Here is a 27552-nt window from a genome sequence, read left to right on the forward strand (position 1 = left end):
ATTCATGAATATTTTTACAGGTAGGTGGCATTTGTATTCGTATGCAACACTGATATGTAAATTATCAATATATTTAAATAAATATCCAAATTAATATTTCAAATTTCAATATTAAAAATAATAATATTATTACATGCATTTAACTTTTTATTCTTAATCTTTTTCACTCTTCATAAATTCTTAATTTTTCGTATTTTTTAACTTTTTAATTAAATATTTAATTTAAAAAATTACGTAACTCGAATCTCTACATGAAATTTTTTCACATAAAAGCTTTGAAAAATTTGATAAATAGAATCCCTAATTCTTGCGTATTTATAATTTAAATAATTATAATTTTTTAAACGTAAGATATTACGAGTATGTTGAATTTTATAAGTACTTTATTAAATAATTTAAGCCTCTCAAATGTCAAAAAATATATAATATTTTATGTGTTATTATATATACATAATATTACTGTAACTGACGCGTGGAATACTCATTGCAATCACGTATTAGTTCTTACGGGGAAACCGTTTAATAAGTCCACAAATAATTAATAAAATATAAATAAATTGCTCATCTCGTGGTTGCCTCGCCGACGCTTCTCTGAGCCTCCTCCTCCTCCCTCGTTCCTCCGTGACCGCTCCTCATGTGTAAATAAATTAAAAAGTCATGTAATTGTAAAATTGTATTTTTTTATTGTAAATTATATAAAAAATATTTTGCTTATGAGTAAATAAATTGTAGTACAAGGTTTTGATAAAAGGCACATATATTTCTAAGGATATAAACAAAATACAAATATTTCTTAAAAATAAAACTAATATTGTTGGAAAGTAAGAGCCACCGCACAAGACTCTCGTATGGTCACGTAGCGTAACATAACGTGAGCCAACGCACAAGAAACGTATTGGTTACGGCCGTTACGGCGTTATACGTTTCTTGTGCGTTGATCTACGTTACGTTACCATACGAGAGCTTGTGCGGAGGCTCTAACCGATACGTTTCTTGTGCGTTGATTCACGTTACGTTACGTTACGTGATCATACGAGAGTCTTGTGGGTGGCTCTAAATTCTCGCGCCACACCGAACGCACGAATCCCGTGTCTTATTTAAGAGTGCGGATCCATAATTCGTAAAGCGGGCAGCACACACTTCTGCATAACGCATAATGCGTAAGCATAAGAAAATTGATTGGTCTATTTCCTTATGCACATGTGTATGGACCCATCAATTTTCTTATGCTAAAACTCCATAGACGCGGAAACGTCGTGCGGTAGAGTGCGTTGACCAATCAGAAGGCTGCCGCAAGTCGCCTGCGGCAAAATCAAAATTTGTGATTGGTCAACGCACTCTGCCGCATGGCGTTTCCGCGTCTATGGAGTCTTAGGGTTGATTTATAATAGCCGTAACCGTTGATTTAAGCCGTAATCTTTAAGAAATTGACCAATCACAGTCGAATGTGAGAAGAATAATCGACTGTGATTGGTCAATTTCTTAAAGATTACGGCTTAAATCAACGGTTACGGCTATTATAAACCAGCCCTTATGCTTATGCTTACGCATTATGCGTTATGCAGAAGTGTGTGTCCGGGCCCTTAGAGCCACCGCACAAGACTCTCGTATGGTCACGTAGCGTAACATAACGTGAGTCAACGCACAAGAAACGTATTGGTTACGGCCGTTACGACGTTATACGTTTCTTGTGCGTTGATCTACGTTACGTTACCATGCGAGAGCTTGTGCGGAGGCTCTAACCAATACGTTTCTTGTGTGTTGACTCACGTTACGTTACGCTACGTGACCATACGAGAGTTTTGTGCGGTGGCTCTTAATGGTTGCGTTCAGCCGTACTTCGGCTTAACCAAGCGAAAGGTAGCAACTGAATGTGATTGGTTCTTACCTTTGGATCCAACCAATTACACTTAATTGCTACCTTTCGCTTGGCTAAGCAGAGGTTCGGCTGAACGCAACCAATATCCATATCATATTTCTCATAAAATAAAAGTTACATAGATTCGTGAATTTTTTTTATATACTCTTTATATAATAATGCAGGGAGATAAAGAGCCCGATTTTGCATTTTTGCTCTTAAAAATTTATAATAAATAAAATACGGAGTAAAGTGCAGTTTAATGTGCACTTAGTGCATAAAGTGCACCTGAGTGCATCTGAGTTTGCCTGGGTCTCCTGCTCCTGCCGACCCAATTGTTAATATTTATGATAATGTGTCAGTTTTGATTAATATGCAATAAACGAGATGTCAGATGTGCGTTTTTTGATAGCTCGCACTTTTGGTCGGCCAATCAATCGTTTCCTTCCTCCAGTGATTTTAGTAATTTTTCGTTGCGGCGTGGGCGAATGGCGAACTTGTCGGCAAAATTCCGGCTCGCGCGAACTGTCGCTCACTTCGGACTTCCTCGCGCCACGTTGCGCGAGATGGCTCTTCGTTCGGCGCGATCACGGTGAACGCGTGAACGTGCGGGTTAGGTCAGGTAGTCAGGTTCGACGAATTCACGAGTTAACCGACGTTAAACCGAAGACGCCGCGATGGCAAAATTCGACTTAACGTCTCGCATAGGTCAATACCTGGACCGGCACTTGGTGTTTCCTTTGCTGGAGTTCCTATCGGCGAAACAGGTAAGGCGCGCGGTAATCTACGGGCGCGGGCGTCGCGGGACCTACGTTTTGGTTATGTTACATATATGTGTAATAAACAGTTATTTCTTTATTACATATATGTGTATTGCAGATTTATGATGAGGACGAGCTGCTGCACGCGAAACTCGATATCCTCAGCAAGACGAACATGATCGACTACACCATCGACATTAGAAAGCAGCTGTATCCCAATGTGGAAGTACCGGAGGTGCGTTTCTCTACGTAACGTGTATGCCACTGTTGCGTGATTGCGAGACGAATGTTATAGATTTAGTTCACATCATAGAACGGTATTCATAGTCGGTACTCATATTTAAGATCGTCTTATGGCTCGTCTACAATAACCGTAAGACATAAACAGTAAGTTATTGACCACAGTCGATTATTCCTGTAAAAATCCATTAGTCAATAGCTTACTGCTTATGTCTTACTGCATACTTCCTTACAAGCCAGTATTCTAAGGGTAGGTTTAAGCTCACAATTCTATTTAGAGCTTACACGCTCTTCATAGAATCATTTCATCCTTGTTTAACAAGTGTTAAACAAGGACAAACAAAGTACAAATGGAACCTATCATAGTCAGATTATATATATATATATATATATATATATATATATATATATAAGATCAGAGCCATATTAGCATCTCAAGACATTACTTAAGACAGTCTTGAAATAAGAACAGACTATGAATACTAGCCAATAGATCCAGATTGTGCATTTTACACAATAAATTAATGATAGCGATATTACTGGTTGCAGGAGATAAAATCCAGACGTGCCGATGTGTTGCAAGAGCTTGGCGTACTCCAGAACAATGTCTCGGTAGTGCTGGCTCTTATGAACAACGAGGAAATTATGAAGAAAATGGAGAACATGCGCGATTCCAAAGCACTTAATAATTACCTCACTCAAGAATCAGATGTAAGTGGAATTGTTATTATTACTACATTAGATAATGGAATATTTGATCTGGTATTCTAAGACATTATGAGTGTACACATTTTTTTATTGGTTTTGTCTTTACAGTTTAGGGTAGAGATGATGGATAGCTTTGTGAAGCTGGCTAAGTATCGCTACGAGTGTGGCAATTATTCCGTTTCGACGTCATATTTGTACTTCTATATGCTGATTATGTCCCCTACCGATAAGGTTCTGCCAATTTTTAATAAATTATGAAAATCAAGTACAATATGTTTTATAAAATTATCTAACATTTATATCTAATTTCCAGAACTATTTAAATGTCTTATGGGGAAAATTGGCATCAGAGATTCTTGTACAAAATTGGGAAACGGCACTGGAGGACGTGAACAAGTTGCGAGAGTATATCGACAGTAATGTTATCGGTAATTCGCTGCAAGTATTACAGCAACGCACATGGCTCATTCATTGGAGTCTATTTGTGTTCTTTAATCATGTGAAGGGAAGAGATCTCATTATTGAGATGTTCCTCTACCGGCCTCAGTACGTACGATTTCTTAAGAAAGTATTTAACGGTATTTACGAAAATTAGAGAAATTATAATGTGTATATATTTTTACAGTTATTTAAATGCTATTCAAACTATGTGCCCGCATATACTTCGTTATTTGGCTGCGGCAGTTATCGTCAATCGTTCTAGGCGGTCTATTCTGAAGGATCTCGTGAAAGTGATACAACAGGTCGAATTTTAAAAAACGTCGCTTTGAAAGGCATAAAAATTCGTACGAGGTTTCTTGATTGACAGTAACAGTGACAAATATTAATCCAATCTAAGTAGAGAATCTTAAAGAGGGCGAATATATGTATTCATGAAGTTTTACTAAGAAAATAATAGTTTAAATTTGTCAAGAAAAAGAAATTGTGCGATTTTTTATGCCGTATATTAATGAAATAAAATTCTATACGTGTCATTTTTAAAAATTTTTATGTGTAGGAATCTTATACTTATCGAGATCCCATCACAGAGTTTCTGGAACATTTGTATGTTAATTTTGACTTTGATGGAGCTCGGCAAAAATTGCAAGAGTGCCAGACTGTCGTCTTCAATGACTTCTTTTTAATCGCTCTGCTGAATGAATTTGTAGAGAATGCACGATTGATGATTTTCGAAACGTTCTGCAGAATTCATCAATGCATTAGTATCCAGTGCGTAATTTTTACAATAATTTTCATGATTGTAAAAAAAGGTTAATTAATCATTTATGCTCGGTGTTTGTCAGTTACTCTTACATTATTTTTGCATTATTTATAGGATGCTTGCGGAGAAACTGAATATGAAGGCGGATGTTGCGGAATGCTGGATTGTGAACTTAATCCGTAATGCACGTTTGGACGCTAAAATCGACAGTAAGTTGGGACACGTAGTAATGGGAGGACAGCCGGCGTCCCCATATCAACAATTGGTTGAGAAGATTGAGACTCTGAGTGTGCGAAGCGAGGCACTAGAGAATCTAATTGAGAGAAAATTAAAAGCGAAAAATCAAGACCCAGTAAGTATAGTGTGGAACTAACAGAGGTCAGTATCATTCACAATTATATTGCGCGTATAATATCACATTTGATTTACTTAATGCATAACACATGGCAGTAGACATCAGAAAAGTAAAAGTAAAGTTATGCATATTATATAGACGCTAATGTCAAGTAACTGTACACACTGTATAATAATAATAATAATAATAATTCGTCCAATTTGCGTCTAATTATATTTAACATTAAATTCGATTTTTGTACGTTTTAATATATTTTAACATTTATCCATCTGTTAACTTATTGTTTTTGTCAATTGCGCTACAACTGAAGCGTTTTAGTTTTTTTCGTATTGTTTTGCCATTACATGTAATAGTTATAAAAGCGTGACGTTTTGTAAAATGTACTTTTCTTGAATATAAATTTTAAAGACAATTCACTTTTATTTCAGTATCAACATTCGTGGAATTTGGATATGTGACAACTCGATACAACGTGGAGAAGTAATGCCCAAAAGAGATATTCCACCTCCGATTATTAACAGTAATAATTAACAGTAAAAGTACAGGCTTTTGACGCAATGTACCTTTTAAAAGAAATAATGGAAATTGCATCGTGACATTACATCATGAAACCAGATGTATTTTTATTCGCTGGTACTGTCAGTATCTTGTAACTGTCAAATAATACTATAACAAATAATAAGCGACCAATAACATTTTATAAAACATATCACATTTATTTATTGTTTATACTATCCGTATCTCCATAAATCACATTTTTAGTTTGACTAGAAACCATTATTGGGCTATCCTGTCAAATATTATGTCAACAAAAAGTATCGAAAAATAAAAAAGAAATTAGATATTTTATTTAGGCCTAGTTTTCATTTGAAGGTAAAATCTAATTAGGTTACTTTTACTTGAAAATTAACTTTTATTGCTTGTTGGTTAATCAACCTTCAATAAACCTTTACCCTGCTTTACCCATCAAAAAATTTCTGATGGTGGTATTAAATCAGAAAAAGACTATAGTTCACGTAATATAGATGCCTAAACTTCACGCAACGTTTACTATAGATAAATACAATAAATCAAGAATAATGTTGAAAATAATGTTTCAATTTTAATCCTCCGTCTGTATACGTGGGTCTACGACGTTTGAGCCAAAATGATATCGGCTCGTAACTAACTGTAAAACTTGCAAGTCTGCCGAATATTAAATAAACGATGTTTATCAAAATGAATAAAATCGTCAACTACAATGTAGACAGACAATTTACCCACGTATACACTCCGAGGGTTGAAGGAAAAAAAAACCCGTAATAGCAGAAATCGAGATAAAAGAATATAAATCGAATACCATAAATAATTACAAAGTATTTGTTACATATAGTATTACATATAAGCTAAGATCATTACTACGAGAGCACGAAAAAAAATTTGACCACGAAAATGCAAGTAATGGATAACGAGGATATTGATATCCTTTTACTGTAGAGAATTATGATGTTAACAAGTCGATTTATCTTGAAATATCAATCAGTTCGGGCTAGCTATTGCGATTAGCAAAAAAATATTAATATTAATTTATATACATTGTTCTGTCTTTTGACTGTCGCCTTTGATAGTCAAAATTTAGAAAAGAAATCAAAATTATCTAATTCATTACAATAATTCGATCTACGCTGAAATATTTTACGTCTTTTCATAAATTCTTCATTACTGTTATAAAACGTTTACATCAAAATTATCGAAATACATGTTGATTAACAATACGCACAAAACTTAAATTCTATTTACTTTTCTATTTACTATTCTCTATTTACTCAGCATAAAATAACTATAGACAGGTTATGAGCTTCTAGTAAAGATAAAACTAGGCTGCGTTCCAATTCACTGCCAGTACTAAAAATCTGTAGTATACGTGACGTAAACTATAGATTTTCAGTACTGGCAGTGAATATCGAAACGCAGTCCTAGAAGTTGAATTTTCTGATAGTAAAAGTTAGCACTAAGAAACTATTAGCTTAGTAATTAACTATGAATTAAACAACACAATTTTTATTTTAAAATTTAGATTAAGTCTAAGCTACAAGTTAATCAAAGAATGAAAAACTGGGCCTAAAAAGGAATTCTATAGTTTCAATTTGTTACAAGTTGATAGCTCGGTTGTAAAACGTGCAAGGGGGAATTGTTGTTCAATGTCATGTTATATATTAGTTTTAATATAAAATATTATAATTATTTATTATATTATAAATATAATTATAGTTATAATATAATAATTATAATTATAAATGTCTCAATATTATTTAAGTTACAAGTTAGTATTCAAGTTGCAACTTATGCAATTACGAGACATTTATATTTTGGAAATCCGTTATATACGAAGGTAAAAAATTGCATCCCGTGTATCCACCATGATTGATACAATATGTCAGAACGCTCCTCCAATACGGATCCAAACTGAGTACTCTCGGATTTCCCAAGATAATGAGTAGAGCGCGAGCACGAGTGATCGCGACGTTGAGTCTTCTGGGCGAAGCGACAAAGCCTAGAGCGTGCTTGACATCTTCTTCAATTAGATTCTTGCACGATCTGACAGTCGAAATAATGATTACCTTCCTTTCTTGTCCTTGAAATCCTTCTACACTGCTGATTTTTGGCAAATTAAGATCTAACTCCAACAGCATATCTCGGATTTGTTGTACCTAATTTAGAAAAGTGTTTTTCATAAAAAAGAAAGGAAGAAATTGTCTTTTAGTATAAAGTGTAGAATTTTATTTAAAATAGGCGTGTATACCTGTTTGAGATAAGGGGTTATAACTCCTATATCATTTGGCTTAAGCCCGGATTTATATAACTTCCTCAAATAGAGATACACTTGCGTCGCTTCTGCGGGATTGTACCAGCTTGGACTCTCGGGATCTTGGTAGTTATCACCATTGACCCCATGGAAGATTACGGCCGATGGCAATCCATCTCTCTTGGGCAGTTCTGTTTCCAGCATTTCCAATAGTTTAGCTTCGTCACTGTTCTCAGATGATATCTAAATATAGCAAACAAACAAATTGTAGTCAGACAAAATTCCAAGCTTAGCATAATAACAATAGTTATACATACCTGTGGTTGTAATTCCGATTCATAAAACATTGAGTTTGGTAGATCCAATATCTCTGGTAAACTCCGATAGTTCATTATAAGTTTCGTAACGAGTCTGGGGTCATAGCCGGTTTCATATCCTTCCAGATCTTTCTGGTAAGGAAATTGATGTAAAAGTCTCGATAGGAATGATTCGCCGAATCCAAAATTCATCGACAGTTTGCTCTGCACGACAGGCCCAAGTTGCATTGGGTCGCCCGCGAGTATCACCTGACCATGATCGGAATGAATGTAATTCAAGGGAATCATAATCTCTGGCTCGGTCGCTTGACCCGCCTCGTCGATTAGAACGTGCGAGAAATGACCACGAGAAAAGCCCATATTGTACAATATTCCCAACGATGTGCAGGTGCCGATGGTAATTCTATGGCGACCCAGTACGGACATGGTACAGTTCACTCTCACTCCGTTCTCGTGTTGATAGAAGCGATCGGACGTTCCTTCCGCAGCTAATTCTGCCGTAGCACAGTAAGGTAACAGTTTCTCGGGAATAGAATCACTGTCCAAGTAATGATGAGCTATCAGTCGAACCTATGGTATGTACATATAATGAATAAATACAGTGAAACTGGGACTATTTAATAATTTACGATTTGGCCTAACTTTTTTATGATTTGTATTTATTACCGAATATACGAATATACAGTTAATTTATATAAAATTGTTGTTAGTGTTCATGAATCACGAAAGAATCTATAGAAGAGTAAAACATACCAAATCGCCTGGCTTAAGGATATTACTGTCCAACAAGCGTTCCGCTATTAAGTTTGCCGAGCTATTCGACGGTGTTGCTATGAGAAGCCTGCTTTCCGGAATCACGGTCAAAAGTTGTAAGATCGTCTCGCACATAGTCATTGTCTTCCCTGTTCCAGGCGGGCCAAATATAACGTAGGGTAACGGGCGTGCTAATCCCAATATTATATTCCTCACAGCTTCTTTTTGATAATAATTCAGTTCTTTATTGAACCAATTTAATTTCCGTTTTTTTATTTGAGTGATATATGGTTGTAGTTTATCATTAGTGTGAGCGATCGGTCCATTTGGCGTCCTTGAAACCATGGCAGCGTTAGTCTTACTCCCGTTGGCATTCCTTGCCAAATTCGTTTTAAAATTTTGATTTATTTCTGATCTTGTAGCCGACGTCGTTGTACGTTCAAATGACGATTCAGCAGGCTTAGAATTGAAAAGTCTATTTGCTATCGATATTCTTGTAGAGACTTTGGTATTATTAGAGGTTGTATCGCTGACCGAAGTGACAGAGGAACTGGAACTGTTAGAAGATACAGATTTATGTCTGTGATGAACTTGCATGTGAGTGGGTTTCTCTTCGGCCTCATGCTCTTCCTCTAAATGGAACTGTGGCTCTTTTTGCACTACTTTGGTAGGAAACAGAAAATCAGGTCCAAGACGGTTGAGAGCTAAATTAACAGCATTGTGAGCACGTTGAATAGTGGGATACGAGCATTTAAATATCACTCGACAACTCTCACCACTGTATTCGTGATGAAACCTTTCGTTAAATTTTAAAAAGACCTCCATGCTTCTGACTTTGTGAATAAAGCCCTCATATTTTAGATCGCCTGTTACAAAGCAAATAAAAAATCAATAATTATTTAATTATCATCTCAACGTACCAAAATTAATTTTAAAACTACATTTTTATCTTTCAGTAATATAATAATCATATGCATAATATCAAAACATGTTTTTCAGCTTTTTCCTTACAAATCTTACCTTGAGATTTATCCCATTGAAAAGATACTATAGCTCTATCACCGACAAGGAGAGAAGGCCGTCTTTCTGATAATCCTGGCACTTCTAGCGCAAGATAATCACCGCATCGTCGCAAGACTACATTTTCCATGTTATATTTTTGCAAAGCGAGTATTACAGATACCTCTTCTAGATACAACAAGTTGTGGAAACGTTCCTTATACGTCTCGAAAGAAAGCGGTTTTAGGAGACAAGGTATCTGATCTCCAATAGCGATCTCTAATTCCGCCTGTGTTCCTTTACTCTGTTTATTATCCCACATTATGTTCCAAATGTATCGTGGTATTCTGAACACGCCACTTTTCACTTTGATAAATTTAGGCGCTTTACTTGGTTTTACCCCAGGAATACATGTAACTTCAATTAACTCATTCAAATCAGGTACATTAATATTTTCCTTCTTTTGTATAATAGATGCAGAATCAGTCTTTTGTAAAATGTTCTTTGCATCGACAGTTATGTGAAACACTCTAGCTATCTTAAAGTCTTTGAAATTGAAGGTAAATAGCTCCTCGGACGTGCCGACAAATTTCGCTTTGCATTTGAATGTATAACCAACACTTTCGGAAGGATTTACTACTATGCCGATATCTGTATTTGTCGGTGACACTAGTGACAACTGAGATGGGGTCTTCTGCGGCGTAAAAGAGCCACTTTGCAACAAATGAGCATAACTGCCGTTATTTCGTATCGAAACTGTCAAGGTACTCTCCTCTCCTACGTTCAAATTAAATTTTAATTCGTCGTCTATGATAATACCATATTTGTTTTTTAGTAAGTCGCCGGAATCTAATATGGAAGGAACACTGTTTACGGCTGGTAACTCAACGGATTTCTTGGGAGCCTAAAACAAAAATATAAATCATAAATATTGTGAAATTTATTACATATTGGTATCAAAACTGGCAAAATAACTAAATGTTATTTAATTCTTGCCTGAACTAATGGCACTACGGTCAGCGATCTCCAGTTGTACTGTCCTTGATCGCTTTCTATGCTGTCGCTGCATACTTTGTCACCTACGCAGGGAATGTAACCCACATCACACACGCGCTTATGAAAAATTACATTCCCATCAATTACTCCCACTTCGCTGTTTGGATTGTACTTTGATATCACGCCAAAGTCTAGCTTAGATCGTAACGATTTAATCCTATCGACTTCCAAGACTTCGCCAATCAAATCCGTAGAGCTGTCGTTTAGTTCGACCACGCATTCCAATGTCAGCCAATCACCAATTACGGGAATGAAGTCGGATCGTACTTTGCACAAGTCAATGCGAATATTGTTTGGCTCGACAATGGCGATTCGGCCTTCACGTTTTGTCACTTTGCCAACTATACTCCTCAGTATCGCTTGAGTGTGGGCATTCTCCTCCGATTTGACATTTGCGTTTTCCCAGCCGTCATCTATCACGCAGATAATTTTACGTACTTTCGGCTCCGCCTTTGGATCCCGTAGATATAGCAAGTACTGAATTTTATCAGCTATTTTTAGATTCTCGGTTGAGCTATCGATCTTTTCGTACATATAGTAATCATCTATGAGAACATAACTCTCGGTGACTTGAGTGACAGTTCCCGTCCTGTAGTAACATCCTTCTTCGTTCAGTTCTTCCGCTTGGTTGGCAGTTTCATCCGCGTTGGTCTCCTTAGCATCCTCTATACGAGATATGACTTTATCTATGTCTTCCTCTGCAGTTTGATTATCCGAGTGCACGTAGCTTGCAGCATATTGAAGTCCTTTAACGATTAACGACAGCATCTTCAATTTCTCTGGCTCCTATCTAAGTATCTAAAAAAAAAGTTGAAATATTTAAGGCAACTTACTTTTAATATTAAACGATATCAGGATATCGAGCAGTCAACGGAGATGGAGAACATGAATGACATTTACCGATCTATAGGCTGATATCGCCACTCCGTCGCCTTAAGATAATCCAGTTCCTTTCGCAAGGATTGTACGCGTTTTGCGTGTAGTTCCTTGAGGAATCGTTTACGTTGCTTCTGCTCCTGCAACTCGGATTTCATCTGATTCAGGATCTTGGATGTTTGAGTCGCGCTGGAGGTTAACTCCGAGTCTTGAGATTCTGGCGTTCTCTGTCCCGTCGAGTGTCCTAGAGTGCTCGTCGACAAGGTGGACGAATTCATAATTTAGTATGCGCGTCCTGAAACAACCGGTCACGTTCGCGTATCATTCGTATGCGTCTCCATGGCACTCCATGCCACTCTATTGATTGGCAACACCGAACACCTATGTCACCTACCTATTTGTCGTCGTCGAGCAGCAGCCCGGGAACCGGGAACGGCGGGAACTATCCGGGACGCATTCCCGGGAATGCGTTCCGAAACTCATCGATAAGAGACGCTTCTCTTACCGTAATGTGTCCTCACGTCATTGGTCGATCGATGATATATCGACGTATGATATATGTCACGGTTACATATTTAAATTTGAATTGACAGATTTTCTTGGGTCCATTTCTACCCCAATGTGGATTAATTAACTTTAATTTCTTAGAAAATTAAAAAAGATATAACGTAAACGTAAAGTTAAACCGAGATTAACGGTTAAAATCTACATTAGTAGAAATAGACATTAATAAAAAATTTTCTAAAAGCTAGAAAAAGATAAAAAAAGTAATTCTTAAATCAAGATTAAAAAGTTAATCTATATATTGGTAGAAATGAACATTATCATGAACACATTATGTGTAAAAAATTTTCTAGAAATTAGAAAAAGATAAATAAGTTAAACCGAGATTAAAGTTAGTCTACATTGGTAGAAATAAATACGTACTTTTTAATAAATTAGTATTTTAATAAATTTATTTTAATAATTTAATACTTTAATAATTTTTTTAAAATACAAAATTCCAGAGAGAGAGAGAGAGAGAGAGAGAGAGGACAGAACAAAAAATTATCTCAAGAACCCTTCTAGCAACACGTACGATTGAATACTTGTTACCATTAAATTTGTCAATTGTTTCGCTTCGACGACAACTGATCGAAAGAATCGATTAAAACAATATTTCGTAATTGCGCGACATGTAATTTTCAATTTACAGTTAACATGATTCCTCGAAGTGGAAAGTGTTCCTTAAATTCGTGACGTACGATCGACTAAGAAGTTATATACGACATGAGGAAGGTGCCAAGCAAACGCAGCCTCGCGAAATTGCCACGCTCGCGGCTGCCGCAGAAGCCGTACGGGTTCTGCTGCGAGGAGAAGGATCAGGATCCTGAGAAACGCTACGACATGCGAAACCCGCCGTTCGCGTCATCCTTGACGAACGTCTTCCTAGGCAGTGGCGGGCCCGGGGTGAAGTTTCGCGTACAGGACATCGGGCCGCCGCCGTATCCCATTCAGCGCAGAATCCTCGAGGCCAAAGGCAGAGCTTATCTGGGACGGTGCAAACGATGCCGGGGTCCCCTACGATGGTACCTGGAGGACGAGATCGCGCTCGCGCGCGAATTCCTCGCTAAGGAGAGACGGGATAATTACAATGCGATTGCGAAAAGGAATCTAATGATCGCCAAACGAAAGGGTGATACTTCACGCACTCAAAATGCGAGGCCAATTGATAATCTCAATTTTTGTCGTCTTTTCCACCTAAGAGCTTTTTTTTTTTTTTTTTTTTTTTTTTTTTAAATAACGTATTATGTTAAAGTATTTTTGATGTATAAAATTGAAAATCATTAATGAGAAATTAATGATTTTCTAAATTAATGAAGCTAGAGAACGCAGCAGTCGTATGAAAAAAAGGAATTTGAAGATCACTTCTTAAGTCACACAGGACAATCAGCAGTTCGATATATAATGTATAAAAAGTACTGGCTCTCTGAAGAAATCCACTGTATACTATAGCGCTGTAACAAAGTGTTTTACTAGGATTAAAATAAATATGAATAATGAAATTTTACTTGTATTTATAAATTGCGAATTAAATGCAGACAAAACGCGGCAGAATATCTTAAAATGTTTATTAGAAAAATATATTTTAGCAGAATACAAATACAAATTTATACAGCTTTGTCTGTCAACTATTATAATCGCAATGTTATACATGTTAATAAAGAATTGTAGGAAGAAACGAGAGAACTACATAATATATGGCATAGGATGCGAAATGAGTTCACAATTCACATTTGATTATATATATATATATATATATATATATATATGCATATATATGTATAATTATAATATGAAAAAAAAAATATATATAACATAGTAACGACACAAAAAGCAGCTTTCTCTTATGCCACGTTTTATATAATCATTTTACTATTTTCTTACAATGCTTAAAGAAACTTCGTTGCATACGATCACACTATCGTTTTGTGTCGTAATTATACGAATTTATCGCAAAAGTAACAATTTCTAGATATATTTGTTATTGCTTTTAGAATCGTGCATTTGTTGGGGACAAAAAAAAATTGATGCACTATTTTACTTCTAAGAAATAGTATTAAAAATTGCAAACATTTGATTATGTAATAATTATCAAATACGTACGTCAAAGAAGTAAAATTTTAGTTTGCTTATATTGGTGGGATATATCAAAAAGCAGAGATGTATGAATAATATAATTACAATAAAGTTAATAATATAATTACAAGTCTAAAAAAGGAAATTATCTCAAACTGAAAACAAGAAATTGAAAAAATATCGAATTAATCAGATTATAATTTGGAAGAAATGTGAAGAACATTAAGAATATAGTATAATCATATTATATGAGTTATTAAATCTAAAAGCAACGTAAATAATATGATTAATTAATCTTTAGTAACGTGTATATTGTAACAACAGTATGTAGCTAATTTATAAGAAATGCGGCATATTTGTGTCGTTTGTAAAATAGAAAAGAGAAAAACTGAACAATTATCGTACAACACATCATATGTACGGCTATACCCTTTCTTTCTTAAATATATATATATATATATATATATATATATATATATATATATATATATAATATATATGTATATTTATGTAAACATAATATGAAAACGGTAAATAAAAATGATCCTTTGGAAAAACTACATTATATAAGTTCGCATTCTTATACTGCAAGTTTATATATACGTACATATAATGCGTATGTGCATACAAATTTGCAATACGTTATTTGCTATGTTATAAAATTATTTAGCGTATTTAGGAATGTTGTCCTCTACGGAGATACTAAGTACCTCGTCATTCTCGTTTGTGCTGTCGAGGATTGACTGTACATAGGGATTCACGACAGCCGCCACAATTTTCTCTGAATGTGACGTCTTTGGTGTCACAGAACGTTTCGTTTCCGTATTAGACGACTCGCCTTCAGAGACACGTTCCAGTACATCCTTGTCCTCCGATCGTTTTTCTGAGTGACTACATCGCTCAACTGGGTCAGTCTTAATTACGGGCGACGATTTCGCCAGACAAGTTGATCCAGAGGAAGAATCGTTGCTCATGTCTGTGTTCTCAGATTGGGTCTCCAAACCATTATTATATGTACTTTCAGGAATGGTCTCGTACGTTGGTGGACTTTGCCTCTGAATCTGCTCGAGTTTTATTTCTTTCGGCAAAGACGATACTATTTCTAAAATTTCGCATTTTGAAGACTCGTCTGCATCAGATTCCATCTTATCGCATACTTCCTCCTCCTTGTCTTGACTAGCATCAAGTTGCACGTCCTGAGGCTGTAACTTAGTCGTTATAGATAAAATTTTTATCGATTTCTCGATGTCTGTTTCTGTATTTATCGTTTCTAAAATCTGTACGTCCGAAGATTGACTTATATCTATAGACTGTATTTGAGAATGTAGTTCTTGTTGTTCACTCCCTTCGGTTTGAGTATTCTGTTGCGTCTCATTTGCGTTTGATGAATTTGCATCATCGACTTTTTGCGTTTCTAGATCGTCAGTGGCGTCTCTTATCATATTCTCAATTATTTCATCAACGCTAAGTTCTGTTATAATAGACGAAGATGCTTTGAGACACGGCTCAATCGAAGTACTTGCACTAGAAATTGTTTCATTTATGACGACATCCTTATTCGTTTCGGTTGCGCTGATATTCTCTCTCGCTCTTGAAGTACATTCAGCTAAAATTTCAGCTACAATTTCACAAGAGTCGTCTATGTTCTCTTTTATTTGTTGGGCTTCGCTAGATTTGGATTCTTCATTTATATCAGAATTTCCAATTCCATTAAACACTGCTTCATTAATTTTAAGCTTCTCCATTTGGTCAACACAATCCAGTTGAGCTATCTTACTCAAATTTGAAGTTTCTTCATCCTCATTTACTTGTTGATTCTCGTGAAGCACTGTTTCTTGTTGTTTTTCATTTATTGGTTGACTCTCGTGAAGCACTGTTTCTTGCTGTTTTTCCGTATCAATAGCAGTGTTTTCAACTTCCGTTTCGGTTACTTCTTCCATTTTTGGAACGTTTTCGCATTCTGATAGAAGATCAATGACATTCGTCCCGTTTAGACTTAATCGAACCAGCATCGGGTCGTTTTCGTTGAGAGTCTCAAACTGGAACATCGTGGTTCCTTCAGCGGCGAGTTCCTTGAACTTATCGCAAGCTTGCTCACTCCATGTAACAATGTCAGTCTCCAGCGTGCATCGTTTCGACAAAGTGGGAATATTTATGATGTCTTCCGGCAACACTCTCAGGTCTTCCGTAACTGCAGAATTGCCGTAATCCATGTATAAGACTTCCGCGCCCGTGCCCTCTTCACAAAGCGCAATTATCTTTGCCCTGTACCAATAACCGTCTTCGGGATATCGAGCAGCACAGACCGTTCCCTCGTCGAGGGTTTTCAACGTGAGGAAACTGTCCGCATCTCGCAGACGATCCGATATTACCTCCAGTTCGCTTATACTGCTCTCTGCTTGAATCCAGAACTCGCTCGGGCTGTTAACGTAACTGACCATCACATTTGGCGAATTCAGTTGAGCTATCTTACTCAAATTTGAAGTTTCTTCATCCTCATTTACTTGTTGATTCTCGTGAAGCACTGTTTCTTGTTGTTTTTCATTTATTTGTTGACTCTCATGAAGCACTGTTTCTTGTTTTTCCGTATCAATAGCAGTGTTTTCAACTTCCGCTTCGGTTACTTCTTCCATTTTTGGAACGTTTTCGCATTCTGATAGAAGATCAATAACATTCGTCCCGTTTAGACTTAATCGAACCAGCATCGGGTCGTTTTCGTTGAGAGTCTCAAACTGGAACATCGTGGCTCCTTCAGCGGCGAGTTCCTTGAACTTATCGCAAGCTTGCTCACTCCATGTAACAATGTCAGTCTCCAGCGTGCATCGTTTCGACAAAGTGGGAATATTTACGATATCTTCCGGCAACACTCTCAGGTCTTCCGTAACTGCAGAATTACCGTAATCCATGTATAAGACTTCCGCGCCCGTGCCCTCTTCACAAAGCGCAATTATCTTTGCCCTGTACCAATAACCGTCTTCAGGGTATCGAGCAGCACAGACCGTTCCCTGGTCGAGGGTTTTCAACGTGAGGAAACTGTCCGCATCTCGCAGACGATCCGACATTACCTCCAGTTCGTTTATACTGCTCTCTGCTTGAATCCAGAACTCGCTCGGGCTGTTAACGTAACTGACCATCACATTTGGTGAATTCTCCTCACCGAGCGGCGGCAATCTCTCCTCGATAACCGGTGAAATTCGCTTGCACATGCTACCAAGAATATCGGCGACATTCTGGCCGTCCAATGTCAGTTTCACCAATGATGTCTCTTGGTCTTTCAGAACATCTAGGAGGAAAATTGTCGCGCCTTCCGCGGCCAATTTGACGAACTCTTCGCGTGCCTGTTCCGACCATTCTTCGACTTGCGACGGCAGCTCCAAGCAGCATTTGCGCGATAAAGGCGGTATATTCGCCACGTCTTCCGGAATGACACAAATCTCAGTGGATACCGCCGAGTTTCCATAGTCAATGTATATAACTTGCGTGCCATTCTCGTCGTGAGAGATAACACGCGCTCTGTACCATTGTTCGTCTTCGGGATACTTGGCGACGCACAGTAAACCTTCTTTTATATCGTCGATCTTCGGGAACATGTCAGCGACCATAAATCTATCCGCCATTACTTCCAAGTCGGCAACAGATTTCTCCTCCTGAACCCAAAACTCGCTTGGCGAATTAATGTGGCACACGAAGGCGGAATGCGGATCCAGTTCAAGATCGACTATCTCATCTACGGGCTCCTGCTCGGTACTAATTATGATAGCATGTTTCTCTTCAACTAACGTCTCGCTGACGCTCTTGTCGTTTATAAACAGTTCTACGCGTTTAGGCATGGTATCTGCTATTACAAGAGCCTGAAGACTTTCCGTTGATGTTACTAGATTCCTGAATCTTTCGCAAGTAGGCTCGCTCCAATCCTCCGTGTCTACGGGAATAACATCAAGTCGGCATTTCAATGCAAATGTTTCCAAGTTCTTCCAGGCGTTCGGCATCTGTCGAATGCTGCTCGGTTTGTTATTAATGACATCGGTATTGCCATAGTCTATGAATCGGACAGTCGTGATATCCTCATCCGCGTCTAATACCTCCGCGCGGTACCAGAGATCGTCAATTGAGTAAGAAGCAACGCATAAAGTGCCTTCTTCCGGTATACCGTCTATCGCCACAAAATCGATCACTTCTGCCTGAAGTTGTTCTTGTTTTTCATCTAGAGACGCAATCTTGTCCATACATTGCAACCAGAACTGACTTGGAGAGTCCACGTGAGATACGCATACATCAAATTTGCCAGGTGTTGTCGTTTCGATGTGTATCTCAGATGTCGGTTCACATGCCGTTTGTTCTATTTTCACTAGGTTCAACGAGCGGAATCTATCGCTGAGCTTTTCTTCATTTTCGATTAGATCGACGATCCACTTCTTGTGTACGTTGTAAAGTACAGCCGAGAAATCTTTATTCATTAAATGAGTTTGTAATATGTCCTTCTGTTCAGCCTCAGTGCCAATAAAAGATACAGATAACGATACATTTATGGCTAATTGATGGGGTTCATAAAATTGTGGTTCCAAAATCATAATCGAGTCTAGAGCAACTTCCTCAGTGTTGCCGTAGTCAATGTAATTAACATAGGCCATTGTTTCGGTGAGACTAACGATTCTTCCTCTGTACCATTGACCGTCGTCTGAATATTTCGTCGCGCATAATAGATGTACCTCTGGCTCGAGTCTTTGACCAGAATTAGTGTAATACTGTTGAAGATCTTCCGACAGTTTAGTCTCAATATCCACGTCCGAATACCGTTGCAACCAGATATTGGTAGAATGATCCGCATACGACACCGAGACCTTGTGAGTTGAACTTAGAATAGGCATCGGACATACGGGTGGTATCTTCTCCTCAGTATTCGTTATCCCATTGCCGGATAGATCGTACAATTTTACGATAAGTCTATACGAACAAAAGATGGTAATATCCAAGAAAATGTTAATATTTATTTGAAGCTTACTTATATATTTGTAACTGCAGCGTAAAATTTATACAAACCTGCTATTATTAACTTCTTCCACATAGACTAACACTTCTTTGCCTTCAAGTTCCTTCAATTGTTTATCTACGTCGGACGACGCTGGCACATCTTGTAGGGAGCATTCCAACGCTTGGTTCTGCATGACTGCGAGCTCTCCAGGTAGAGCTAAAGCCTAGATCATTAGATTGTCATATTAATAATGGGAATTAATAAATATCAAAACTGTAAGTTTCTTATTTATATATATTCATAATTTACTTATAATTTCAACAGTTTCAATATGACAATTTCGTATTGCAACATGGATGTATGGCATTAACTCGCATCGTGGAAGCAATAAAACCTGTAGAAGTTTTTGTAAATATCTGTCTATGTACACTCACATCATTCAGGATTTCGTCGTATGTCCCGGTATCAATGAATTTTACATCAAACCCGACGGACCGTGTACAGTTAATCACTACAGCTCGCTTCCATGTTCCATTTGTATTGACTAAACAACCCGCGCCAAGACACAACTCGCGGGTTGATAATCGCGGCATCACCTGATATTAACTTCTTATCAATAAGATTCGCTTGAGTTCATGCGAACGATCGTTAGGCTGAATGAGAAGGTACAAGTTCTTTTCAATGTTAAGTTATTGTTATTTTAGGAAATTTGAACATCATGATGAAACATTCATTATGATACTGTTACAATCAATTCTTAATTATTTATCTGTTAATACCATACATCGTGCAATGATATTTAAGACATTTTATTTTATGGAGTCGAAATTATAAATATTACTAGTTTCAGGAAGTACGATTCGATTCATTCAGGAATCTTGGGCTAGATATAATAAATTTTGTTATAGGATGAACCAGATTCATGATGTTAGTCATTTGTGTTAACAATATATTAAATTTTTAAATACATGAATAAAATTCTTTTCCATCACTGTAATATATTATATTTAAGAATCAAAGTTCAAAAAATAATGAGTAATTTCTAATTTGTTTAATTTTCGAATCTTAGAATTTGTTTAATCATTTAAGAAATTGAAGAAATTTATAAATATATGGATTTTGTTGTAATTATTAAATAATGATATCATAGCTTGTGAATAAGACAAGTCGTTAGTTCATGGTTGTTAGAAAAAGAGAAGTTACTTTTCTAATTTTCCATAAAGTTTATGAGCAATATTATATGACAGAATATGATTCGTGGCTGAAATGCATTTGTACTAAATAATACCTTTGTATCTTTATTAGCCATGTATTGATCAGCAATGCTTTCACATTTTGAAGCAGATGGAAGCTGAACATAAAACTGGGTTGTATTTTTTACATTAGAAACTCTCGTTTTGAGAGTTTGACCATTCAAGAGGCTTATGTCCACTCTTTCTCTAACATTGAGTTCTTTTACTTCTGTATCATGTGTTTCTGCAGCTAAAATATAAAAAATACAATGTTTAAGTGTCAAATGATCTGGCATTTAACATATGAAATGTATAACTGGAGGGGTAAAAACCAGTGGTGTATGTCAAATTTTTAAAAATATTTTTTCGTGTGCATAGACGCGAAAAAACATTTAAAAAAATTTGACTTACACGACTATGGCTACGGTCAACGTGACGCTACAAATGCTTTGGAGCGTTCTTCTTCTTTCTTTCTTCATTGAAAGAAAAGAGAAAAGGAATGCTTCGAAGCATTTGTAGCGTCACGTTGACCGTAGCCTATGACTTTTACCCCTCCAACTATTGTTATAAATGTGCATCGGAATATAAATAAATTTTGAAATAATTCTTACCACTGATTGTTTCAATCGAAGGTTTTGTAGTGAAGGCTGCAAGATTTTTTTGGACCAAAATATTACTCACATCTTGCCCATCATGGTTTAATGAAATTATATATTGATCGTCATTAAAATTATGGAATATGCATTTGTATTTATCAGCACTGAAGCAATTATCGAGCGCGTTACTATCCACTTCAGACCAATTCGAGTTTCTATTATTAAGTACGATATCTTTTAAGGAACACTGCACTGCTAATCTAAACAGATGCATAAATTTTTTCACAACAGAATAGATATTATATTGATCTACAATTGTGCAATTTCCAAAATCTATGTACTAAACTACGTATGCATCCTTCCGCGTATCAATATTCACAACTTCCGCTCGATAAAGAGCTCTATCTTCAGAAAATATAGCTATAACTGCTGAACCAATCTAAAAAAAAGTTACACTTTTATTAACTCGATCACAGTATTATTTTTCACGTATACAGATTATAAATTTGTTTTTAGAATAAAAATAGTAATCTTGATAGAACAGACTAATTGTAAGTATCATAAGACCAATGATTACCTGTAATTTATGTGTCACGGGTTTTCTACCAGCATACGTTTTTTGTATCTCGCTCATCATTGTTATAAATTCTGTTTCTTTAGATAATAGCTGACAATATAACTTATTAGGATTTATAAACCATGTCACGACTACATCCTGCTTAGATTCAGGATCGTATGAAATCGTTTCCCATTTTGAATCAAGAGGAGCGTAATCTGTAGTTGTTCTACTCTCTGTCATGGTTTCAAACGTTCTTTTACTCGTTGCAGCAGCTTGTTTCACTTTTGTTAAATCTGCGATTGTGCAAAACTCCTCATTTATAGAATTGGTGTTCAGTACACCATCAACAAGTTCACACAACAGTACATCATATATTCCGTTTTCCTCAGAAACAAACTCCACTTGTAAAGATTTCCCTTCGGCCTTCTCCAAGAAAATTGCATGTTGCTCATCGCTCGTATTTGTCAATCCAAGTAGTTTGCAATGTACCGCTTGCATCGGCAGTTTTAGAAATTCTTCTAAAATGACTTTAATATTCATTAAGTCGACCGACTCTGTGTTTCCATAGTCGACAAATTCCACAATCGCACTGTTTCCTTCTACAGATTTGATTATTGCTCTGTACCATTTAAGATCATCTGAGTATTGAGCGATACAATATGTACCACTTTGTATTTTGGAAGCTTGCATTATTTCTCCACCGTTCTCGTAAGTTGCAGCAATACTTTCCATGATAGAATCTAATTCCAAACAATCGGGATTTAACTGAACAAAAAAGTCCAATGGATCGTTAATAAATACCACTTCACAATTCTTCACGGAATTGAGAGTGATATCGATTTTCATTAATGAAAGTTGGGATTTTCCATCAGCAGTATTATTGTTTGATAGCTCTTTGTTAGCGTCATTTGTACCCCATGATTCACCATCAATTGTCTGAAAACACACATATACACATATGTGATATTTTATAAAATGTTGGAATCTATCAAACGTACAAATATATAATTCATATTTTATAATTGATCTTTTCCTACCGGATCATAAACATTATTTGTATTATCCTCTTTATTTCTGAATTTATTGCCGCCATCATAATCACCTAGATTTAACAAAATGTATCATAAAATCACATTTGCATATTATTTATACATTATACATCAAGTAATATGTTTATAAGTACTAAATACCGTTAAATTTCTCATTTCTATAATTAGCCTTATAAGGCGTAGCTTTTCTGTCATTCCAATTCGTAGTTTGAAACCTGCCCGACGTTCCACCGTCGCGGCTTCCTCCTCGGCTATCGTTAAAACCATCACGTTTAAAACCACCTTTCCTCCGTCTATCATTATCTTTGGACGAAGTATCAGAATCTTTGTCGCTATTTGCCTTATCAGACGAATTGTTACGGTATCTCCTTTCATTTCCATTATCGCGAGGGAATCTATTTCCATTATCGCGAGGAAATCTATTACTTCTGTTAGATCCATTTGCATCACCTTCATCGTATTTATTATACGATTTATCTCTGTTGAATCTATTGTTTGCTGCTTTGTCCTTAATAAACCGATCATTCTGTGAACCGTCACGTTGGGAATAATTGCCGGTTCTTTCACGTTTGTTGTCGTATTGTTTTTCTTGAGACCATTCCCCTTTCCAAGTACTTGATTTATTGTCTTGGAAGGGCCTAGTATTTTGATTACGATTCCAAGAATCCACGTTACTTTTTTTGCCATACTTGTCTTTATCTTCACTGTAAAAGAAATAGCTGTATTAAAATAATTTTATATGAATACAACACATAAGGGAAAAAGCAATAATGCAATATTAGGGAAAATTATTCAATTATAAAATTTATACAAAGAGAATTCATTAAAAATTAAAATAAATTAAAGTAAAATTTAAACGTAAACTTAATATGAAATCATAAAATGCTAATACTTCTCAACATAAATAGAAATATAATTTACGTTGAACACAATTTTATCTAACTAAAATGTATATGTTATATTCTTGGATTTTTATGAGACCTGTGATGCGATAAATTGCATTTTATACAATGTCATTATGAGTTGAGTGATGATGAATATATCACATAATTCGTTAAGAAACATTTGCTTTAACTTAATTTTATATACAATATTAACAATAGCCAGGTTTCAGACCAAAATTACTATCGATTTATTACCTCTGGAATTCATTCATCGTCTTTACAGGATGCTGAACTTCCTCGTTTCGCGAGCTTGTCGTAGAATTTTCGGTTTTATCGCAGAACAAATTGTTCAATAATTGAGGATGAACGCTCCTCATTGTGTCAAATTCGAATAAATCGACTAATAGGCCATTGGGTTGTGCAGCAACTACTTTCATATAAAAACGTTTCTCGAGCGTCAATCTTTCGAAATGATTAGAAACCTCCTGGTCTAGTGAAAGCACCTCATAGCCATTCAATGCACACTTTATAGCTTGTGCTGGCAATTTCGTTACTAAATCATCATGAATAGTGCGAAGTGATATAACAGGTAACACTTCTTCGTTTCCATAATCAACATATACTACTTTAACTTTGTCTCCAACAATACCAAGAATTTGTGCACGATACCTAAAAAAAAAAGATAAACATTTATTTTATAATTACTAACCCAGAGAATAACGATAGCAGAGAACGTTAAGCTATTTCAAACTTACCATGATGAATCGTATAGAGCGGCGCAGGGTAATCCTGCTTTCAGTTGCGCTATATTTAAAGTAGATGCAGTTTTAGCATACTGCGCCAAGCCAGCCATTATTGACTCAAGGGACTTCACTCCACTGTCAAGTTGTACATAGAATTTTTTGCACGACTCTACATAAGAGACGTGCACAACTTCCTGGAAATCTTTAGCCAATTGTCGTAATTGTGGGTAGGAATATGTTATAGGTATCATTGCGGCTGGTGTTGGGAATCCTTTTTTTAGCATATCCTTCACGTTAACACCATTGTCGTACAAGTCACCGTACTGAATCAACGGCGGCCCTTCCGGCGGACGGACGTGCAGAATAAGTAATCTTCTGTACACCAGGTCCTTAAAAAACTCTTTCATCTCCTGCGAGATACTCAGTTCTTTTAAGCCGCTTAATGTGAATCGAATGGAAAGCACCTTAGGATTAATATATTCAGGTGGCAATTGGAAAATGTCTGTATACGGCAAAACTTCCGTATGGCCAAAATCAACGTAATACAATTTGCATTTATGCTCCATCACAGACATTACAACTGCCCGGCATAGCACTCGGTCTCCCGAAGTGTCCTTGTAGCGTCCCAAGCAAACCGATCCCGGCAACGGTGGTTCTTGCAACGATTGCTTTGGATGGTTGTTTATATCGTTCATAAGACGAGTCAGTATAGCCCTCGTGCTCTCAACTTGTACGGAAAATTTTTGCGGGCCGTCTTCTACGTGAGATATCAACACTTCGTGACTCGAGCCCACGTCTAATACTCGCGATTTAAACACGAGCGCTTCTTGAACAGGCGGTGGTGGTGGATGCTGCGTTGCCGGCGGATGCTGCAGTATCGGTTGAACAGCGTGTTTGTGTTGTACATCGGGAGAAAAAGTCTTATGGTATAACCCTTGTTGCATATTGACATTATGATTCACATTTGGGCTTTGCATCATTGGCATTGTTGCAAAGTTATTCATATTGCCCTTGTTTTGTTGCTGATATGGCGGCATTTGTTGAAGTATTCGATTTTGCACCGAATGCTTTGGCCTAAATAAAAAATTAAGTAATACAGTATGATAAAAACAGTTTAAAAAAAATCTATCATTAAATTTAAAAAATCAATTATAAAATTTGTCATACCTGAACATATCCTGCAAAGTGGCTGGTAAAGCCATACGTTCCTTCACCAGCAGCTCGCCGAAGTCTTCGTTGTTGTACCACAGCTTAATCAGGCAACGATTATTCATCATCTGTATCAACGCTCTGAATTCGTTATAACACAGAATCTTTCTAATTCCGTCGACCGTTCTATTTTCCCAAACACCATTTACAGGTAATACATTGAGCAATGTAAATTCAGCCGCCATTGGTGGATAAGCCTTCAAAGGATCCGATCCACGTATATTGTCCAACAAATGGATCTCGCTTGGCGGTAGAACCTCTATGTTGCCGTAGTCAATAAATTGCACGACAATCATGCCATCGGGACGCACGCTGAGTATCTTCGCCCGATAGAAGCCCTCGGTTTGAAATCTGGCGCAGCACAACGTGCCGACAATCAGTCTATTCCCTTTGGAAGGGCAGCCATATCCCTGATTGAACTGTTCCACCAGAGGATATATGTAATGCTCTATGGCGGTAGCAGCCTGCTTGTCCATCTGGCCCCATATCTTCAGGTATATGTCGTCAGATTCCACGTGAGTGACGAAAACGACGACCTCGGAGGACGGTTGCTGGGTCATGGTGCTGGCTCGCCCCGACCACGTTTCTTTTTTATTTTTCTTTTAGGTCAAACAGTTTCTTATGCGCGTCACACACAGTTCTGGCGTTTCTCGCATCCGTCTGGATCGCTCCTGCAACGTGACACCGTTAGTATACGACAGTATACGAAGAACCGTAATCTCGTCCCTCGCAGCGCGAGGGGGAAACGTTTCGAGATACCGCGGATATTGGGTTACGTGCCGTGCCGATTATGCAGAGGCAGAGGCGCGATCGGAAAGCGGCGCGGCGGCCGCGTGCTCCCCGCCTCGTTTCGGACTGATGAATCTCGAATGACTCGAATCGCCGGCAACTCGATGCAATTTCCCGATCGTCCCCCGCTCGCCACGACAGTCACGTCACATTCCAGCGCTATCCGATTCGCGTCCGCGTCCTTTTTACGTCTTCCAAATAATTCGCGTTCCACCTCACTTAGCGGATTTAGCCTCTCTCTCTCTCTTCCTCTCCCACCCGTTCTCGCTGCCGAGACGCCGAAAGCCGCGCGACGCGCGACACGATCGTCCGAAACAATCAATCGTCCGACGTGCCCTTGTTGTCGACCCTTTATTATGCAGAGATAAACGCGTTGTGTGTACAACGCACGCAACGCACACTCCGAACACGTAACTTCTGACGAGGGGAAAAAAAAGTCCGCGAGCGATTGGGACGTGAAAATGTTCGGATGTTTGCACGGTTAGTTACCTGAAAGGCTCGATGTATTCTCTCGCGCCTCTTTTCGTCAATCTCGATATTCTTGATCACCAAGTCACCAATAATGCGCTTCAAGCCACGCTTCGAAAAACGCACCACTTTTGGCGCTTATCGCTTATCCTTTGTTTTACGTGACATCCTACGACGATTCCTCTAATTATTTTCTACGTATCGGGAGGGCGCTAAATTCAAATTCAGTTCAAACGATTAATATATCAAATATACGATAATATAATAATGCAATGTATATATTAATACAATAATATAATATGTATAATATAATAACAGATATCAATATTTTTATTAAAAATACAGAATAACAGATTCTTCGCGAATAAAATTTTCGGATGAAAATATTCCAAAGAAAATTCTTGAAAAGCATAAGATAATAAAAGGCAACCTTGTATTTCGAACAGTAGTTCGTCGACTTTTCCTTCTATTTCTCTGCCACTGTTTCGATATCTTAATATTGTAGAATTCCGCAATTGTCGCA

The 27552-nt window shown here is 37.1% G+C and overlaps 3 protein-coding genes across 5 annotated transcripts; 1 reads left to right on the forward strand and 2 right to left on the reverse strand.

The window, feature by feature from the left end:
- The first annotated feature begins 2395 nt into the window (after window positions 1–2395).
- Eif3e (eukaryotic translation initiation factor 3 subunit E) lies at window positions 2396–5832 on the forward strand. Of its 3 annotated transcripts, none has more exons than XM_071774977.1 (9): window positions 2396–2625; window positions 2738–2854; window positions 3391–3570; window positions 3676–3798; window positions 3881–4113; window positions 4193–4310; window positions 4565–4776; window positions 4883–5120; window positions 5552–5832. In XM_071774977.1, exons 1-9 carry the CDS (start codon window positions 2536–2538, stop codon window positions 5579–5581), a joined length of 1341 nt encoding a protein of 446 aa, XP_071631078.1. In that variant the 5' UTR covers window positions 2396–2535; the 3' UTR covers window positions 5582–5832. The 3 variants fall into 3 exon arrangements, with proteins under 3 accessions (XP_071631078.1, XP_071631080.1, XP_071631081.1); XM_071774979.1 differs by having other exon boundaries at window positions 2397–2625; window positions 4883–5146; XM_071774980.1 differs by having other exon boundaries at window positions 2398–2625; window positions 3409–3570.
- Armi (probable RNA helicase armitage) lies at window positions 5819–12388 on the reverse strand. The gene is made up of 8 exons (XM_071774972.1): window positions 12304–12388; window positions 11934–12204; window positions 10974–11831; window positions 9999–10881; window positions 8979–9844; window positions 8226–8795; window positions 7906–8151; window positions 5819–7813 (listed from the first exon to the last, which is right to left on the reverse strand). Exons 3-8 carry the CDS (start codon window positions 11799–11801, stop codon window positions 7454–7456), a joined length of 3753 nt encoding a protein of 1250 aa, XP_071631073.1. The 5' UTR covers window positions 11802–11831; window positions 11934–12204; window positions 12304–12388; the 3' UTR covers window positions 5819–7453.
- A 1617-nt stretch (window positions 12389–14005) lies between these two features.
- LOC139810985 (protein tudor) lies at window positions 14006–27199 on the reverse strand. Its single transcript, XM_071774960.1, is given in 12 exon segments — window positions 14006–19472; window positions 19569–19723; window positions 19935–20096; window positions 20789–20982; window positions 21344–21767; window positions 21906–22823; window positions 22925–22989; window positions 23078–23640; window positions 24076–24489; window positions 24576–25637; window positions 25731–26443; window positions 27051–27199. Coding segments are annotated over 11 exon segments (8841 nt in total). The 5' UTR covers window positions 26333–26443; window positions 27051–27199; the 3' UTR covers window positions 14006–15190.
- Between the last annotated feature and the right edge of the window lie 353 nt (window positions 27200–27552).

The sequence above is a fragment of the Temnothorax longispinosus genome, chromosome 4 (genome assembly GCF_030848805.1).
Source record: "Temnothorax longispinosus isolate EJ_2023e chromosome 4, Tlon_JGU_v1, whole genome shotgun sequence".
NCBI lineage: Eukaryota > Metazoa > Arthropoda > Insecta > Hymenoptera > Formicidae > Temnothorax > Temnothorax longispinosus.